This window comes from Geospiza fortis, unplaced genomic scaffold (assembly GCF_000277835.1).
Source record: "Geospiza fortis unplaced genomic scaffold, GeoFor_1.0 scaffold23, whole genome shotgun sequence".
In the NCBI taxonomy this organism is placed as follows: Eukaryota; Metazoa; Chordata; class Aves; order Passeriformes; family Thraupidae; genus Geospiza; species Geospiza fortis.
This window is the reverse complement of record NW_005054303.1, coordinates 235,784-255,080: the sequence shown is the minus strand read 5'-3', so window position 1 is coordinate 255,080 and position 19,297 is coordinate 235,784. Positions and strand designations below refer to the sequence as shown.

At 35.2% G+C, this 19,297-nt stretch overlaps 1 protein-coding gene across 2 annotated transcripts in view; it reads left to right on the top strand.

The window, feature by feature from the left end:
- RPS6KA5 (ribosomal protein S6 kinase A5) overlaps window positions 1–18,472 on the top strand; it is a 53,674-nt gene extending 35,202 nt beyond the window's left edge. For both annotated transcript variants that reach the window (XM_031066169.1, XM_031066170.1), the window contains 10 exons: window positions 257–407; window positions 1,583–1,744; window positions 2,973–3,098; window positions 3,839–3,972; window positions 7,082–7,175; window positions 9,424–9,594; window positions 12,910–13,101; window positions 13,701–13,860; window positions 14,851–15,014; window positions 15,971–18,472. In XM_031066169.1, coding sequence (XP_030922029.1) covers window positions 257–407; window positions 1,583–1,744; window positions 2,973–3,098; window positions 3,839–3,972; window positions 7,082–7,175; window positions 9,424–9,594; window positions 12,910–13,101; window positions 13,701–13,860; window positions 14,851–15,014; window positions 15,971–16,210 — 1,594 coding nt within the window. In that variant the 3' untranslated portion in view covers window positions 16,211–18,472. The remainder of the gene's footprint in view (window positions 1–256; window positions 408–1,582; window positions 1,745–2,972; window positions 3,099–3,838; window positions 3,973–7,081; window positions 7,176–9,423; window positions 9,595–12,909; window positions 13,102–13,700; window positions 13,861–14,850; window positions 15,015–15,970) is intronic.
- Window positions 18,473–19,297: the final 825 nt, after the last annotated feature.

The window sequence follows — 19,297 nt, the reverse complement described above, 5'->3', positions numbered from 1 at the left end:
TAGTAAACTCAGTATGTGAAATGAGGATTGTTCTCCTTTTGTGGATTAAGTTACATAATTTATCTCTTCAGATGTTCTGTTTCATGTCCACAATTCCTTAAACCTTTAAAAAAAAGTTGGTTTCATATTTGTCATCCTCCTGCTTTTGGGTACAATAGAAGTTTAAGTGAAATGTTAATGCTTCCATTAGTATGGTAACTCTTTAACTCTCGACATTTTAAGTAACTTCCACATTGTTATTTTGTTTGTTTTAAAGGAGAATATTAAAAAGCGAGCCACCTTATCCACAAGAAATGAGTGCTCTGTCTAAGGATATAATTCAGCGTCTTTTAATGAAAGACCCCAAGAAGAGGTTAGGTTGTGGTCCCACTGATGCTGATGAAATCAAACAGCATCCCTTTTTCCAGGTAAAGCAAACAACAAAACTCACCAGATCCCACTTATTCTGCATTAGTGCCTGTGAAATCAAAGTCTAAGAAAATTCTGTTGTTCTGTTAACAGAACTTAGAGACCTATTAGTTGCATGAATAATTGCATTGAAGTTAGTAAAAATATCCATGTGTTTGTATTTATACATTTTGTGTATATTAGAAGGGCATGCTAGGTTTTTAATATATTCTGTCTGTATCTATCAGTTACTTGAAGAAGCCAAAGGAAACACTGCTGAAATCAGAAGGTTTAATGTAAAACACTGAAATAGTGTTGTGTTGTCTGTTGGGTTTTTGTTTGAAAGGATTTCTTTAAAGATTGCCACTAGAATTATTAGTAAAAATTTTAGTGTTAATAAAATTCACCTAACTCCTCTATTTACCTTGGCCTAATTGAATCTTTAGTCTTGTACAGTAAATTTTAATTTTGTTCCAATTTCAGTGTATTAACATTTGCTTTCAAACCATGATGAAGATTGAATTTGCATACAATATCTGTATTAAATGTGGTTAAAATTGTGTGCTTTCTTTGAAAAAACAAATAATGTATTTATGGTGCCTCTGAAGCTAAGTAGAGTTAAACAGAGTTAGCCTTCCTTAATTTACTGTTTGTTTTGGGAGATGCATTTTGCCATCATGCAACACTTTCTGTTCTTTACTTAATTTCAGTTCCACTCCTTTACAGTAACAGGGCAGTTTGCTCATATCTACTATTTCTATGCTTCCTCTTTCTAGTCATGCCTGCAAGTAAGAATTTGCAGGTTTATGCTCTCAGGGCTCTGAAAGCTGATGTCAGTAATAAAGCATAGAAATTGGCAATGAAAACTTAAGGATACTACATGCATGCGCTGTGGCTTACGAAAATATAAATATTGCTTATTCTGAAATAGAGGAAGAAATTCAGGGACCATCACGATAATTGTTTGGCACATCTCCACTGTTAAATTATGTTGAATTTCTTTTTGGATTCTGTCTGCATACAAATAGCTTTGGCTTTAACTAAACAAATTAGTAGAACATAATTTGAATGTTTTTCATCAGTCTGTGGAAAATGGCAAAGGAAGTTAGACTGTGTGTTGTGACAAGACTCTCTTTCCAATACCTTTCTGTAAAATTTTCATTTAATTAAATTTATTTTCCTATTTTTTGTTTAGAATATGAATTGGGAGGACTTAGCTGCCAAAAAAATACCAGCTCCATTTAAACCAGTAATCAGAGATGAATTGGATGTTAGTAATTTTGCAGAAGAGTTTACAGAAATGGATCCAACATACTCTCCTGCAGCAACCCCTCAGACTTCTGAAAGAATATTTCAGGTATTTTCAAAACTCATTTTTTTAAAGAAAATTATTTTAAATTATTTTTTAACAATTCCTAATGTATAGATAGCTTTTTTTTCACCTCCTGCCTATTAAGTTTTTGGAATTAATTGTGTACCTTCTAATCCCAGTTCTCAGGGCTTTTTGCTCAATAATTGCAAAATGAGAAAGGTGGAAACAGTCCTATTGCAAATATGAAATTCCTTGTTTCTCCATTCCCAGCTGAATGTCCTACTTGTTGGACTAAAGTCAGTCTGTTCTTTATTGATTTTTTGTACCTTATGAGTCTTGTCATCTTGACTCCATCAGCCTGGGCTGCCAGCTTCAACAAGAGCAATTTAGTTCACCCATTTCCACATTATGTTCTAGTTGAAGTAATCCTTTGGAAAGTGGGAGCTGAAACTCCAAGTTTTGTAGGAGCACTGTAGTTACTCAGCTGATGTTTCCAGATGATTACAAAGCTTTCCTTACTTTTCCTTCTGTGCTATTAAAGAATGATCCCTTCTTGACTACACAGTCTGAATGTCAAATGGGCAGAAACAGCTCATGTGCAACCAACTTGGTACCAAAACTGCAGAGGTGAACAGCAGTTTGGATTGCTTTCTCTTTCCCCTTGTTGTGCTTTGTTTTTTTAATTGTCTGTTTTTGAGCAGCTTAATCCTCAGGGTAGAGGAACGTAGTGTCATATTTTGGATCTTGTTAGATTCACAGTGACTGTAGCAAGCAGGTTATGTGTGTCTTAATAACATCTGATTCACCCTGCAGTGGTAGTCACAGCTGTTATTATGATACTCAAACTGGGCACATCATTGCCCACACACATGGATATAAATTTTATCCATTTAAAATTGTTCGATGCTTACATCACAATACAAACTATTTCATGCCTTTTCATGCCTTAAAGTTAAGGTGTCATGGGAAGCTGGCTAGTTTGAAGTCCAAGCCTTTATAACTATTGTAAAGCAATTGTAGCTGAGCCAGATTAACATTAATTAGAATTCTTGTAGTATTATCATTTTGTCTCTAACTGTGGAGGATCATATAACTAATTCCAGGAAGATATCTATTCATATTGAACAGAGTAAGTCACAATTTCTCTATTATGATACAAAAATTCTGATTTATTGAAAAATTCTTCTGAAGCTTCTGTTGTTTCGTATGTATTATGGTAGTTTATGTGCAACAGTATCAAGCTGTGCCCTTCTCTGATGTTTTAATTTCATAGGGATATTCTTTCGTTGCACCTTCTATTTTGTTTAAACGCAATGCAGCTACAGTAGATCCCTTCCAGTTTTATGTGGGGGATGAGAGACCTGGAATGACAACTATTGCCAGAAGTGCTATGTTGAAGGTAACAATAATATCAAGACTTAAATTAATTTGGTTAAATTAAAACTGTGTATAACTTCCCAAGCAGCAATTATAAGCTAGGCTATGGATTACAAAATAGTCATCATTCATTTATCAACTCTCTGTAATGGCTCCTCAGATGATTCAAGCATCTGATGATCCATCACATCTTGCATGTGATACTATTAAGAAATGGCTGAAGTTGAATCTGAAAAATGAGATTATTGTCTAGTTTTCCAGACGACTGAAATATAGTAGTAATAATAATAATAAGACTCCTGATAGTTCTTATGCAGCTAAACATTGTAGATATTTCTGAAGCTAATTTATTATATAATAATTCCATCTATGTTATATTTACCCAAAATAGCATATAGTTGGGTGAAGCCTTATAAGAGCACATGCTATTGTGATGTCCTCAAATGAGCACATAGTTTTGTGGATAAATGTATGTATGACCACCTTTGATCCTGTTTGTCTGAATATTTTGTATCTTCAATTGTTGTAGTAGTAATGATTTATTTAGTGATTGTTTGTTTAATGTAATGTAAGCTTTACTTTTTGATTGTTAGAATAATGTTTATGCATTTTATTCAGTAAAATTTGATTATATTTTAATAAAAAGAGAGCTCTTTTACAGTTTTAAATATAGATGAAAAATTCTCATGAAATTTTACTTTGTCTTTGACTGTGTATACTAAAAGTATTCTGCAAAACTAAATACAGACAGTTTCCTAACAGGACTCTCCATTTTATCATCATTATGAACTGGATCTGAAAGAGAAACCATTGGGAGAAGGAAGTTTTTCCATTTGTCGAAAGTGCTTACACAAGAAAACTAGCCAAGAGTATGCAGTAAAAATAATTAGCAAAAGGTATAAATATTCTATAAGACAATAAAAATATTTTCTTTGCTTACTGTCACCCGTGGAGTAGAATAATGGTCACTACATTTTTGGAAGTGGAAAAGTAGCTTTAAAATTATTTCCTGTTCTATGAATCTACAGAAACTTATTGTAACCTTATGACCGTTAAAAGATTCTGGGAGTCTTTTGAAATAAAATGTTACTCTAGTTGGGACACAAGAAGAAACCTAGAGGATACTTTTGTGGTTCCTAGTTGTATTCTACCATTATTTCCCCTAATTTTGCTCCTAACAAAGTAAAGGTATGAGGTTCTTTTATCTTGACACTTGGGTGAACTGAATGTAGGCTTAAGCTAGCTGCCTCTCTTTAGCAGCCCAATGGATTGCCTAGGATACTGCTTTTAGGAATGGTCTGCAGTGTGGGTTGCCTCAGATCTAAGAGTGTGTGTATGTGTATATGTATAAAATGGAATTAGACTATGGAATTGTCAGTTGTATCTTGTTTCCTGGATGTTCTGAAGAGAACACCACAATGGAAGCAGCTGACTTGCTTTGTACACGGGTACCATCTGGTTCTCTTCCAGAATGGATTTCTCTGTGAGTTTCTGCTCAGAGAAGAATAAAGATAAGGGATTCTTTGAGTAGCAGATGGATTTTTGCCTTCATTTTGCACAGTTCATTAGTAAGTACATCCCTAGTGTGTTGCAGAATGCTGGCAGGAGAGTAGAAATGTTCTGCTGTCAGAATGATAGTTCAGTGATCTCTTGCCCAAGACATTTGGCTGTACCTCTGTTTTTCCAGACTCCAGAAGAAGCTGTCTGCCAGACCTAAGTGTCTGTCTCTTCATCATATGCTTTTTGAATAGGATGGGTTCAAGAACAAGAAGCTGAAGTGAGGTGTCTGAGTTAGTTTTCTGAGGTCTGCTGAATTAATGGAAGCCTGCCTAAAACTGTCTTGCACTAGAAGTGGGATTCAGTAACTTAAACATAGACATCTACATAGGGCCATTTTAGCATCTGTTGGTGTCTTCTCTGTCCTCTGGTTCCCATCAGTCTTGTGACTGCTACCTTTTTGTAGATGTCTTCATGGCTGATGTCATCTTCCAGGCTCTTCTTCCTATGCTTAGGCCACTGAATCCTACTCTAGGTATGTATGTTACAGTGAACTAGTCCACCCTATAAGATGGATTCATGGAAATTTCACTCATTATAATGAGACCTTAAGTGGTGTGTGGTAGACACCTGCATTGGGTATTTTAATGTGGAGATCTCTTCCATGTGTCTACATTCAGAAGTTTTTTCTGTGGTACCAGCAGAGCTGTAGGTTAGTGCTCCCACCTCATCTTAACCTAATGTGCATTTTGTTTCGGGATAAATGAGCAGACCAGTATGTACTTTTCCCCTAGAGCTTAACTTCTAGAAATTATGCCCCTGAATTATATTACTCATGGGTTTTTTTGCTCTTTCTCCTTCATCTTGGTGGCTCAGGCTAAATGAAGGTAAGAAATTATCTGTATACAGAGATTTTTGAATTTTTTTTTTAGGGATTGCAGGGTGTGAGCAGACTCAGCGTGTTTTTACAGTATTTAGAGTTAGCTGTAAACCCACACTCTGAACAGTTGGCCAAAACCCAACTTGAATTAGAATCTGTAAGTAATATTGCTCTGAGAATCACACCACTAAATCTTGCTAAAAGGAAAAGTATAATAAGTTTCTAGGAATTTCTTTGCCTCAAAATCAGTCTTTCACTCCTACCAGGCAAACCTGCCCAAAAAGGGAATCTTACATCTAGGGAAACCTTTTCATGATACTTGAGGAGAAAGCTCAGATGAACAGTTCCTCTGCTTTTTTAATAGTGCTGGACCTGCCCCCAGCCAACATTTTTAGGTTTCTCTGTACGTCTGATGACCACTGAAACAAAGTAAACCTGCTTGAGTTACTGTTTTAGAGCATCCCATTTGTTACTCACAAGGTTGCTTAAAATCTGAGATGGTAACTATTTACAGAGGGGAAACATTCAGAAAAGTCCACATACAAATTTCAAAGATTTGCGCTCATGATACTGAACCCTTTTCATCTGTTTCCAAGATCTGCTTCCTTATGATAGTAGTTTAGGAGGAAAGACTCTGTGAGTCAGGTTTTTTAATTCCTTAAAGGACTAGAAGTCACTTTCAGTTAAAAAAATTCAGCAGCAGAGATGCAGGTGGAACAGCTTAGTTTACTTGTTGATTATATGAAGCCTACAGAAATACAGAATTCTCTTGCACAGAATTCTCACTATAGCTCTCATCCTAATTAGGAAAAAAAAAAGCAACCAGAAATAAAGAAAATATGTGGTGAAAGCTTCTATCTGTATCTGTTGCCTGTGAAGCCATTCTCTAAGTCAGTACAGGATTAGCCTTTCTCAGAGAGAGTTTTGGCAGAAATTTTCAGGCATTATTTGCCCAAAGTAAATCAGTATATCTAACTAGTGGAAAAAAATATTCTGCTCTGTCACCATTCATGTAGTTTTTGTAACACTCACCATTTTGACTTTTTATGGCAATAGATTTCAGTACTTGAAAGGGAATTTATGCAATGATTTTTCTCTGGAAATAGTCTCTTATCTCTTCCATTTCAGAGTTTTACAATGCTCTGTTTAGGGGTTTATTTGAATAACACATTTCAATATAACACATATAGATGATGTTACTCTTTTTCTAGTAGAGTTCATAGTTTCTATATAATTTTGAAGTACTTGTCCCCATTAAGAATGGAAAAAGGTTGGGCCAAGATAAAGGTGAACTAACAAATATTGGTAATAACAGAGGTGAAGTCAAATTGCTCTGGTCTAAGGGCATGATTTGTTTTAGATTGAAACTATTCTGTATCACATCAGCTTTTGCTGTAGGAAGTTGCAGTTGCATTAAAAACATTGTTTGAATTGGGTGTGGGTTTTTTAATGGACTAAATTGCAGGGTTATGAGGAGAGTTTTTCTCCACTTAATTTTAATATGCATTTAATTGTGTTCAAGTGGTTGTAATAGTAAAAAAATATGGATTGCAAACAGTTAAAAAATAACACTTGGAATGTGCAATTTGCTCAGTAAAATTGGTACAAGATGTGCTCAATTTTTCCAGAATGGAAGCCAACACCCAGAGAGAAATAACAGCTCTGAGGCTCTGCGAGGGACATCCAAATGTAGTGAAGTTACATGAAGTTTTTCATGACCAGGTATTTTGAAGAAACTGTAATCAGCACCTACCAAACATATTGCCATGTGTTTTCTCAAGAACTTTTTGGACTTAAGCATTCTGTAACTGTTGAGGCAACTTTTTTCCTAGGGCTTTTTTCTAGTCAGTATAGAAAATGAAGCAGAAATTGTGCATTCTAACAATCTTGCAGTTACTCTAGCAAATCAAAACAGTATGTGAAAAAATTAGAGGCTTGAATTCTGTTCATTGTTCTGTTTTGTCTTTCTTTGGCATCATACAATGTGTTCATGGCCCAGTTTCTGTATCTATGATACTGACATGTGTTATCACTTTTCCCCCAGAATCATCATAAATCTTAAAACAGTATTTGTGAATTAATTTAGAAATGGTGCATATGAAGATTGTATATCTGGTATCTTTTCCTACACATTAGTAACTTAATGGAGATAACCAAATACCTTGCCAGATTACCAAATATGAAAGTAAAGTGTCCATTTGAAAATCTGTTAAGATCAGTTTACTTAGATACCTTAACTGTCTTTTTCCTTTAATGTAATACAGACTCCACAGCATGGAATAAACAATAATTTGATCTGAATTGGAAGTTGGCCCTGGTTTGAGCTAGAGTTTTGGACCAGATGTCCTGTACAGCTCCCTTCCAACCTAGACTGCTCTGTTGTTCTATGTTGGTCTATAGATTTTATGATGGAACAAGGGGTCTCTTACCTCTCCACATATCCCAGTTTGTTCCCCTCCTGCTGTTTGTACTGGGACCAGCAGAGAGCTCATGTAGAGCACTTCAGAATTTACTGAGAGGATACAGTGTCTGTACTGTAATTTTTATGGACAAGAAAACCCTTTTTTTACATATATGCACAGTGTGAGTGCACATGTGTAGAACAGGACATTTCTTTCAATTTCCTTTGAGTAAAAATAATATGCTAAATCTAAAAAAAATGGTTCTCCAGACTGCTATGCCACTGAATAGGCTGCTCTCAACCAACCAACCCAGTGTAGTTTTAGCTACTTCTGGTAGCTCCCAGGTGTTACCTTTCAGATTACTTGTGCACAATATTCTGAAGACCAAAACTGATGGGAATTTTCTAGTTTAGACTTTTCTGCTGTTTGTCTTAATAAAAAGAAGTTCCAGTTTTTAACTTGCTCTGATATCAGTCTGTTCAAATTCCACATTGGTATTCCAACCATATAATATTGGGTTGCAGTCTCTTGGTGAGCTGGAAGTTTTCTAGTAAAAAAAGTCTTTTTATCCTTTTTAGCTTCCCTGTCAGATATTCCCAAGGCATAAAGAAAATTTGCAGGAGAGGAGATCATTCAAGCACTACTGTACACCTTGGTTGTTCTAAGAAGTGTTACTGTTTTCTGTCCACATAGCTCTGCTTCTGTTCTTTGGTATATAAAGTGTGCACCTTCTGACTATTGCTTTGAATTCCATTTTTGGCCACTTCCCAGAACTTTTTTACTGTGCTTGCAAATACTACTTTTGTTACTGTCATTCAGGGGAGGGAAGGGCTGGAAGCCATGGCATGCCTACACCCATTGCCTTTTGAGAATGCTGACTTTACTTCCTTGTTCTGAGAAGTCTGCTGTTTGTTTAATCGCAAGACATTTGAATTGCGGTTGAGTATGTGCCAATGTTGCCTCTGCTTATTTATTGCCTTGAAAAGACCAACCTTCTAAAAACTGATTGCTTTTTTAATTTAAAAAATGCTCTTTAATTTTTGGGAATATATCTATTGTAATTCCAATGATGGAGTAGTTTTGGCTACTACTCTGTAGGAGATAAAATCACAAGTTCTAGATAATTTTTTATTTCAGAGGTTAAGTTTCAGGGTGCTTTTAAAAGATTTCGTAACATTTAAGTGTTAAGTCCTCATGCATATTAATAGATAAATGTCCTTATATCAGAACAGGCTTAGGCAGCAAAAGTTTCACTTTTTCCAGCTTTACTTGTTAACCTAAGTAAAGCCTTTTCATCTCCCTACAAATGTATACATTTAGCTGATGGCATTGCATTTTTGTTAATAAATATAAGTGCACATGGGGAACACATTATTCTCCAGTCTCAACAAGACTGATGGGAAAAATGCCATCTGAGATTTGGTGCTTTTTTTTGGTCTTCCAGATGACTACAAGCAGCAGTGCTATTTCTTCAAACATTGAGAACCTGTCAGAATAGCACCTAACTCCTGAGTAAATGTTGGTTTGGAATGTTAAATTTCTAACATGCTACATTTTTATTGTTTCAGCTTCACACGTTCCTAGTAATGGAATTGCTGAAGGGAGGAGAATTGCTTGAACGTATTCAGAAGAAGAAACATTTCAGTGAGACAGAAGCCAGTCACATTATGCGCAGACTTGTTTCAGCAGTGAGCCATATGCATGATGTGGGAGTAGTCCACAGAGATCTGAAACCTGAGGTATAAGTGACTTGCATATATATGTTTAGACAATAAGTTAAGTGTCTGGGATGTGATATATCTCTGTTTCTCCAGCCTTTGTTACAGAGTTTTCTACTTCTGTATTTTTAATTAGATATTACCACTTTTTCTTAGCAAATTCTGTAGATATTTTTCTGTTCATAGGTAAAAGTAACTGTAAGCAATCTTTACTCTTAACTTATTCAAAAGCATTCTTTGCCTATATAGGGACATTTTTCACTAGCATGTATTTATTGTGTGAAACAGTTCATAAGCAGAGCTAGGTCGTTTGGGTATTTTGCCTGTACGTTTCCATCTTTTGTTTGATCATAATTTCCTTAGTAGGGCTTCTTTTCCAGTTAAGTATGAAATGAGCACTAAGAGAGATGTGTGATTTGAGTTCAGTGAGTTCAGTAGTTTCCCAAAAGAAACAATTTATTAATATCTGTTTTTCAGTAACTGCTTTTCTGATATTTCTGTTGTGCAGCAGCATCGTGCCTTCTAGACCATTCAGTTTACTATTATAAGATTGACCACTGGCTTTGTTCTGCTTCCTGGAGCCAGTGTTTTCTTGGGTGCTTTTGCCAGCAATGGGTTTGGATGTATGTTTTCTTGAGCCTGAAAATAGTGTAGATTAATGTTGATTCATCCAGTAAAGATGTTTATTGTAGGGTGATGACAGCCACTGTGCCTCAGGAAATAGCTGTTCCTTTTGTAGCTGAGTTAAAAAATAATCCACCATTCCTACTGATGTTTTATCTTATTGTAACGTACTTTCTGTGATATGAAAAACTTGGTATTTTGTAATAGTTCCTATTCAACTGGTAAAGAAGTCTTTTAGGTGTTGCTAGTTGTTTTTGAAAGCCAATCCAAAGTATATGAGTTTGAAAGAAACTCTGTCCTGGGCTCCTGTTGTAAGTAAACAGTTAAAGAGGGACTATTTTGAAATTCGAATGTGTGAGTTGAAAAAGTCATCAGAGAAACCTTTTCCAAGAGTCACATCACCAGGGTAAGAAAACCATTTTTGAAACAAGTAATTATTAAAAGGATGAAACCAACCCCTCTTCCTCTATTCTGTTCTTATCATCTTAGTCATACTTCCACTTTGAATATAAGGCACAGTAAAGCAGAGTTTCAGCTGTAAGGTAAATTAGGCAGTCTTCAATTCTACATTTGTTCAAGAACAGAAGTCTGGGAAGTCAAGTAATGAAGGGTTAGCAAACAGCTTGCAGAATCCATTGCCTCCACAAAGTTGGACTTAAGCTGCTTGTCTCCTTCCTGCTTGTGTTGAAAGTTACTATTTTAGGTTCTGACATGAACTTAGTATGGGGTATGCAAGTTTCCCAGTATAGATATGGTTAGTGCATTTCTCTGTAAAAAGATATATAGGAAATTCTTCTTGCTTTTCTAAGAAGTCCAGTCAGATTTTTTTGCTGCTCAACGTTTCAATCTAATGTGCTACTGATAATTATTTAAAGTCTGGCTGGTTAAATGTAACTAAGAGTGAGACTTGGAATTTCATGGACTGCAATCACATATGTTGGTCTACAAAACAGAGTAAAAGTACTGGATAGAAAATAGAGAATTCATAGGAATAAAGAGTTTGTGTAGCATATGTGACCATAGTTGGAGCTTCTCCATAGAGGATTTGAGGACTGTTTCTATGATCATTAATCTGTGAACTGGGTTCTAAAGGTATTACAACAAAACATAACAAGTGTGCAAGAATGTTGTTTATATATCCTAAAATTTATGTGAAATATAGCTGTAAATATTTGGGGAATGGGAGAGTTCTGAAACACACTTTATTTGCCTCATTAACAGAAATACCCGAACCCGGTGTAGGACACTTGGACTGTACCTTTCTTTCCATGCATAACCAATTTAATTTTTGTCATAAGGAAGGTCTTTTTAAACCAATGTTATTCATTCTTTATTTACTTGTAGACTATATAACATCATAGAAAACAGGCTATTATATTAATCACTTATCCTTGTATGAATATTTTTGCTGCAATTAGGCTTCTTGTAGATCCATTTACACAACAATTAAAAACTGACTTCTCTGAAAGCTCAGTAAGCTATATCAGCAGTACAGAAAGCAAAAATACTAAAATGCTGGTTTGTAGCAGCTATTTTCTTTTGTCCATAATGAATGGTCTCATGTTCTCCTTATTGATCTGCTGGCAGTCTAGCAATCATTTTTTACCCTTGTTAATGAGTTTGAAATTAATTACTTTATGTGAGTCATTCACCTTTTGTATTACAAGGTTAGATAAGACTATAGGATTTCTAATGTTGAGATTTTTTTCTAGCATTCATAAATTGAGCAATAAGGCAGTAGCAAAATTATGCTCTTCTCTCAGAAGATGAAGGGAAGAGTTGAATTAGCTTATGATTCATCTTGGCCTCAGACAGTTTTTCTATGACTTACCTTCCCTCTTGTATCTTTCTTGGCAAATACAAATACTCAGGGCAGAAAAAAGAAGCAGATTGCCTTATATTTTCCAAACTGATAACAGCTTGTCTCTCCTCAAGTTCAAAGTGCCACATTCCAGTGTGTAAAGCTGGAATTCTCAGGGACTACTGTACCAATGTCTCTGCCTTGGTGTAAGGAGTAGGTTTGTGGTGGGACTGTTACCTTCAGTGCTTGAATGCTGCTGGTCCCAGGTTTCTTCCAGAACACATATCAATCCATACTGGCTTTGCCACCCATGCCAGACAGCTCTCAGTGAAACCTCTGAGCTATTGGTGCACTTCTTAACACCACTTCATACCAAGGTGCACCTTTTTATCACCATCCTCCTCTTTCAAATGACTCTTTTGCATTATTGTCCTCATGGCAATGCTGTGGTACCACTTGAGTACCAAAGACTGTTCAGTCACAAGAGAGAAGGAGCAGTGGGAATCCCCCCCACAAGAAAGCTGTTGTTCACAACATGCCAGAAGGAAGCTTAAGAAAATTTGCTTTTGTTTGAGGAAGAAGGCAATTCTCCCATCTCCAAACATGTTGATGTCTTAGGATTTTTTTCTTGTCGAAGTTCCCTGAATTCTTTTCTCTACTGTTCTGTGCCATGTATCCATTTTCATTAGTAATCTCAGAACTGCCCTGACTTGCAGATATGCAGGGGCAGGTAAACGTCACATTTCTTACAACCCAGAGTATTGCTTTTTCTGTTTTTCTCTTCTCTCAGTGTCTCGCAGTTCACCTTTCCTCTAGATAATGGAAAATTTTCTGTAGTGATAGATGTAGCAAAATAATTTTAACCAGTTTTGTACCCAGTGCTAATATTGATTTTTATCTTTGCTTTTCAGAATTTACTATTTACGGATGAAACTGATAATTCAGAAATAAAAATAATTGATTTTGGCTTTGCTCGTTTAAAACCACCTGATAATCAGCCTCTTAAGACTCCATGTTTTACCCTTCATTATGCTGCCCCAGAGCTCTTGAATCACAATGGTTATGATGAGTCTTGTGATCTGTGGAGTTTGGGGGTCATTTTGGTGAGTGATTGAGGTTTTAAACTATAATTTTATTGCATGTGTTTATTTTTTGTTAAAATGTAAGGGACTTGAGATGTTTTCATACATAAATTGGATACATGAATTCAAGGGAGGTGAAAATACTGCTGCACAAATAATATGTTCCAAAGACAGATGTTTTCCAGGAGCAGAATTTTTTTTAGGAAGTAGGAAATAAAATTTAACATTTTTGGGAATGGAAAAATTACTTAATACAGTCAGCTTCTCAAAAAGATGTATGCTTGTTAGGGGATTTTACAGGCATCCATATAATCTTCTGACACTTTTAATTCAGAGAAGGAATCAACCTGTATTCTTATCTACAGAAAATTAGTTTCATTTGATATAAATGGGGTAGAAATATATTTTGTTCATAGTTTCCTGGAATAGATGAATGTTTTTTCTAGCGAGGACTCCAGAGAAAGTCTTCTATATTTTAAATATTCTATAGCCTTAAAGTTATGTTAGGCCAAGTTTTATTGTGTAGCATTGGTGATGCAAACAACAGCCCTTCATATTTAACAGTGGAGTTGCCTATAAATACCCTGTGTTTCCTAAGGCTGCTTTTGTTCTTGTGGCAGTACACAATGCTGTCAGGGCAGGTACCATTTCAGTCTCAAGACAGAAGTTTAACGTGTACCAGTGCGCTGGAAATTATGAAGAAAATAAAAAAGGGAGAATTTTCCTTTGAAGGAGAGGCTTGGAAAAATGTTTCTGAAGAGGCTAAAGAGCTAATTCGAGGTATGTATTTACAAGTATTTAATGTACATTATGTTTTTATTTAAAAAGATAGAATTTGGAGAACCATATAATATCTGGATGCACCAAAGTGTCTCACCTGACAGAGTAATATGCACAGCTTGATCTGTGTACTGACCTCTAATACAAGCAATGAGTGGCAATGGACACATCACAATGCATTACAAATTGCTTGTACACCTAACAGGGTTTTCTAACATGGTAAGATGATAATAAGGTTGGTGGGATTACAAGGAACTGAAGAGCTTCAGAAAAAGTGAACTCACTCTTACAGCATGTTTAAAAGCAGAGTTTTTCTATTATGTTATTTTTGCTGTTCTAAAAAACCAAAACAACTTATGAGATAAATGTCATAAAAGCTGAGCTTTTGTATAGAATGAATTTATTGCTATTTCTTTTCTGTTGGCTATTTTTTAATTACTATACAAAGACTACTTACTGTATTTCTGAGCTGCTTCATTGACATTTGCCATGCTTTGGGTCCCTTAAGCTTTTGAGCATCTAATTATGTTTTCATCATGAGCTAGACACCTACCTTAATGCTACTTAGATGGAGTTCTGAATTTCTGTAGAAGTAGGTTTGTAAGGAATTTTTCTGCCAAAAATGTAGGGATTTCCAGATTCAGACTTGCGTGAATTGTGCAGGGAATCTGAGGCTCACTCTTTTGAACTCTATCATAGACAGATTATAAGTGAAGAAATAATTTGGTAGTTCTGAGTTTGTGTGAAGAGAGATGTGCATTATCAAACAGTTAAATATCAATTTTTTGCTTTTAAGATTCTTCTGGAGATAGTGATAGTATAACACTGTGTGAGCCTTATCTAGGATAAATATTGGCATACCTAGGATAAATATTGACATTAGTTACTTATCAAAGCAATGCATGAGATTTTATTAAGAAATATTTGCATTTTCTATTGACCAAAGATAAATAGCTGACAGTTTTAAAGGGTGTAATGTGTTTCTATTAGGACTTCTCACAGTGGATCCAAACAAAAGGATTAAAATGTCCAGCCTGAGATACAACGAGTGGCTTCAGGATGGCAGCCAGCTCTCATCTAACCCTCTAATGACACCTGATAACTTAGGCTCTTCAGGAGCTGCAGTGCACACATATGTCAAAGCCACTTTCCATGTAAGTTCTGAGAAATTTTTTATCATGTGCTGTGTTTTGTAATGTGTCATTTAGATTTGTGTATGTTTTCTCGTAAAAACTACACATATCTGTCCTTATAGTTGAGCATATGCTTATAGCTGGATTTTTTTTTCCTCAAGAACATTTCCTCATAACATCTCTGATGGAGTACATGAAAATAGGAATGATGAAGCAAGCATAAATTTCTTGGAGATATTTATTTTCATGAGGATTTGGGCATTGAGTGCTGTTCTGGAAACAGCAATTAAAAGTATTCTAAGACAAATCTATTAAAAGGTCTTCAAACTTCTATTAAAAAACCAAAGCTTTATATTTAACTTAAGTAACTGTTTGACTTTTTGTCCTTATGGTTACTAAATTGAGGTAGAATTTCTGGAATATATGTAGTTCATGTTTTTTATATCATGGGTGCTTTTTTAGTGGACTTGGTTGTCTGCTAGTTTATATTTATTAAAATCATTTGAACTGCAATTGTATTTTACAAACATAGTGTTGATTCTCATTATACCCTCTACAGAGAATAAATCAAAATTGAGCAGATCTATGCTGAAATGCTTGGGGGTGCTTTTTAGGAAGGAGAGAAGAACAAAGTAATTGTTTCTTGGAGAGGTCCTGACAAGCAACATAATTTGGGCTGAAAGAAAAACTGTAATTTAGCATTGTCCTCTCTGAAAATGTAGTGTTAAATAGGTTAAGGCTAAGTAAAAAAATAGTTCTAAACTAAAAAGAGCAAGGAGAGGCAGATGCCAATCAATAATGTTGTGTATTGGCTCTTATGTACCTGTAAAGGCTGGTGAAGTCATTGTTACCGCTACAATAGGAATTAGTCAAGAAATTACATTTTATCTTGTGATGTACCATAGACCATTCACAATAAGTGATAAAATGTGTTAAATATCTTGAAAAACTTAGAATTACCTTTTATTTTGAAACAGGCCTTTAACAAGTACAAAAGGGAAGGATTTTGTCTCCAGAATGTGGACAAGGCACCTCTTGCAAAAAGAAGGAAAATGAAAAAAACAAGTACAAGCACAGAGACACGTAGCAGCTCCAGTGAAAGTTCCCATTCTTCTTCCTCTCATTCTCATGGTAAAACTACACCCACAAAGACATTGCAGCCCACAAACCCTACAGACAGCAATAACCCAGAAACCATCTTCCAGTTCTCCGACTGAGCAGCAGAATGTCCTGTCTCGAGGAGTTAAGTGGTTACAGACTTGGCAGTACCTGTATTGTCTTCTCCTGCCCTTTCTCCTGTGGCTTACAGGCTGCTACAGGAAGACATCTGTTGCTTTAGAAATGTATTTTAGTCCTACCTTTTTAGCTCTGTATTTCCATACATTTCCTTCTAGCGTTGTTTGGTATCACGGGATATAGTGTAATACTGTTATACAGCCAACATTGTATTCTCTGAGGGCTACATTACTGGTGTGCAGCCAAGCTCCAGATAAGTAGCTGTGCTGCTCATGGTACTGCTTGGAAGAAGACAGTTCCTCAGCGTCACAATCTTCCTCCAGTTCTATCCCTACTGCTCAAAGAAAGGAAAACTCTGTAACATATGTAGAATTTCGGGATCTTCTACTCTTACCCAGCTCTGTGAAGAATATTGTAGAATTTGATTCTTCATGCATGTAAACAATCATTGGTACAATGCACCAAAGCAGTATAGTACTCTAAAGCCTTTTAAATTTATGGTTAAGATCTGTCCCATTTATTTGAATTTTAAGATCAAAATGAAGCACTATGGAACTCCTACTTTGTTTAAAAAATAATTCCACATATCTTGTTCTAAACAACTGAGAATAGAAGTCTTAGATTTTTTTTTTTAATTAATTTATTTTTTTAAACGCTTCTAGGGTAAAAGATACCTGATAAAGTGAGATGTTTAGTACTGTCATACAATAACTTTTATTTTTTGAAGTTATTAGCTTCTAAAAGATTTTAAAGATTCTAAAATGTAATGCTATAAGAGAAAATTAAATTTCATATTTGATGCTTTGGAAAATGGCCACATGTTGAAATACCTATTTCAAGATTTAATTATAATTTATATTTTCTTTTTCTAATTACACAATAATTTAGAAATACTAAGATTTTTTAAAGATGAGAAAACTCCAGTTTCAGCATTTGTTATTATAGGGTCCATAAAAATGCATACCAAGTTATTCGAATTTTGCATTGTGCAAATATGGCAGTCTAACAGTGACTGTAAAATATTAGAATATATATGTTTTATTTTTTGCACTTTATAACATCCAAAGGAGATGTTTTAGAATAAAGTGCACTCAGATTTCTCTTCCTACAAGGTGCTGAGCACTGTTTTACTGGGCTGAATGACCTGAAATCCACCATATTTGGTGGTTGTGGTCTTAGTGAAGGAGAATTCTGTACTTTGCAGGAGTGAATCCCTGTATATTACCCACTGTTTTTATTCCTTACTGTAAAATGCAAAGCTCTTTCTATCTTGCTTTTACATTGTATATAACAAATACTAGACCTGGGCACCTTGTGTAGTGTAGATGTTAACAACTTATGCACTGGGAATACTAAAGGGAAATTATATTGAACACTGTGCTTCACGACTTGTTCACTGTGGTGTTCTACAGTGAAGTATTTCCTACTGTGATAGTATAGTATGTACATAACTGTTTGGAATCATAAATGTGACTTAGAGAAACATCAGCATAAACTTTTAAATCAGTATATTTTATAAATTTATGGAGAGCTCTTTTATAGCTTGTATTCTCAATGACTAGGGGTAACTTAAGTGCTAAAAATGACTTCAGTTTTGCAAATGCTTACATATGTAAGTTTCCACTGAAGTCAGAGAGGCTCCTTGTCATATGCCTAAATTTGTGTGATGGAAGACTAATTGACTAGAGGATTTTGTTAACAGCTGTCTCTATCCTAAAGTAACCTTAATCCAAACCCTATGCAAAAAAAAAAGGTTATAGAAATTGTTTATATCAGTGGTTTTATTTATAGAATTATATCATATATCAGTATTGACAAATACAATAAATCCATGTTTACAGGGATTGTGTGTATCAAAACATGGCTTTTAAGCCCAATATGTTTGTTATGTGTTTCTTTAATATTAATAATGGCATTCTGAGGTTTTGGAATTGCTCATGTGAAATAGTTTACTACTTTCTTGATGTGAATGTCAACAGTAATTGCAGCATTAATTTCAGGTTGATGTGAATATTGAGATTTGCACTGTTTATGTAGAAGTAGTATATTTAAATATCAGTCTATGTGCTAATAACACAACCAATTTTAAGTGGCCTATGTTAAAGTATTGAAAAATAATTGTCAGTGTAATATATTCAGGTTTGCTTTCTGAATGCTCTCTTTGGAAGTAATCTCAATAGTGAACATGGCTCATTTGTAAGAGAATACTTTTTCTCTCCCGAATAAACTTGCTGTAAATACAACAAACAATCCACCATTAATACTTGTTATGCAGACAGTATAAGTGAATTGGGAGATTGGAGAACAGGTTGCTTATCAAGTTTGCACTTTGAGGAGTTCGTGGAACTTGTCTTCAGGATGAGGACAACAAAAAGCAATTTCAGTCTGATTTCATTTAAGTGTAAGAAACTGTTGGATACCAAGTGGATTGGGAGTATTGTGACCCAGCTGAAAGAACTTAAATGTTAGGAACATGGGATGTTAGGAAATGTTGTTTCCCTGTTGGAAAATTTAAACTGTTTCTTGACAAACTGATGAAACCACGAGAATGTTTGCACAAGATACTAAATGCTTGAGATAATGGCTGTATTGTCAATCTTTTTTTCTACACAGGTTTTGAGATACTGTTGTGAGACTAAAGTTATTAGTATACATCAGTTGTATCAAAGACAACTTTTATAGCTGAATATTTCTTTGTCCTCTTTGTGCTCTCATGGTAGTTGTTTAGTAAAAATTTAAACCCAGGGTATTTCTTTTGGGCAGGGCTAAGTACATTGAGGTGTCACCTTGCTTTGAACCAGTTACCCAGGGTAGCTGAAATGTTTGACTGCCTGCTGCCTCCAGGTAACAGAGCTCTTGAGGAAGTGGATTTGACACTAAGCTGTCTGAATTTTTAGATTAGCATTACATAAACAACTGCTGATGTACATACACATTGATACATTGAAACTTGAGTTGCAAACTAGGCAGCTCAAGATTAAGTTTACTTCTTATTCAAATGTCCCTGCAGGAGAGTATTTACTCTTGGCAGAACAATGTTTTAATCTGTTGACCAGCCTGGAACTCAA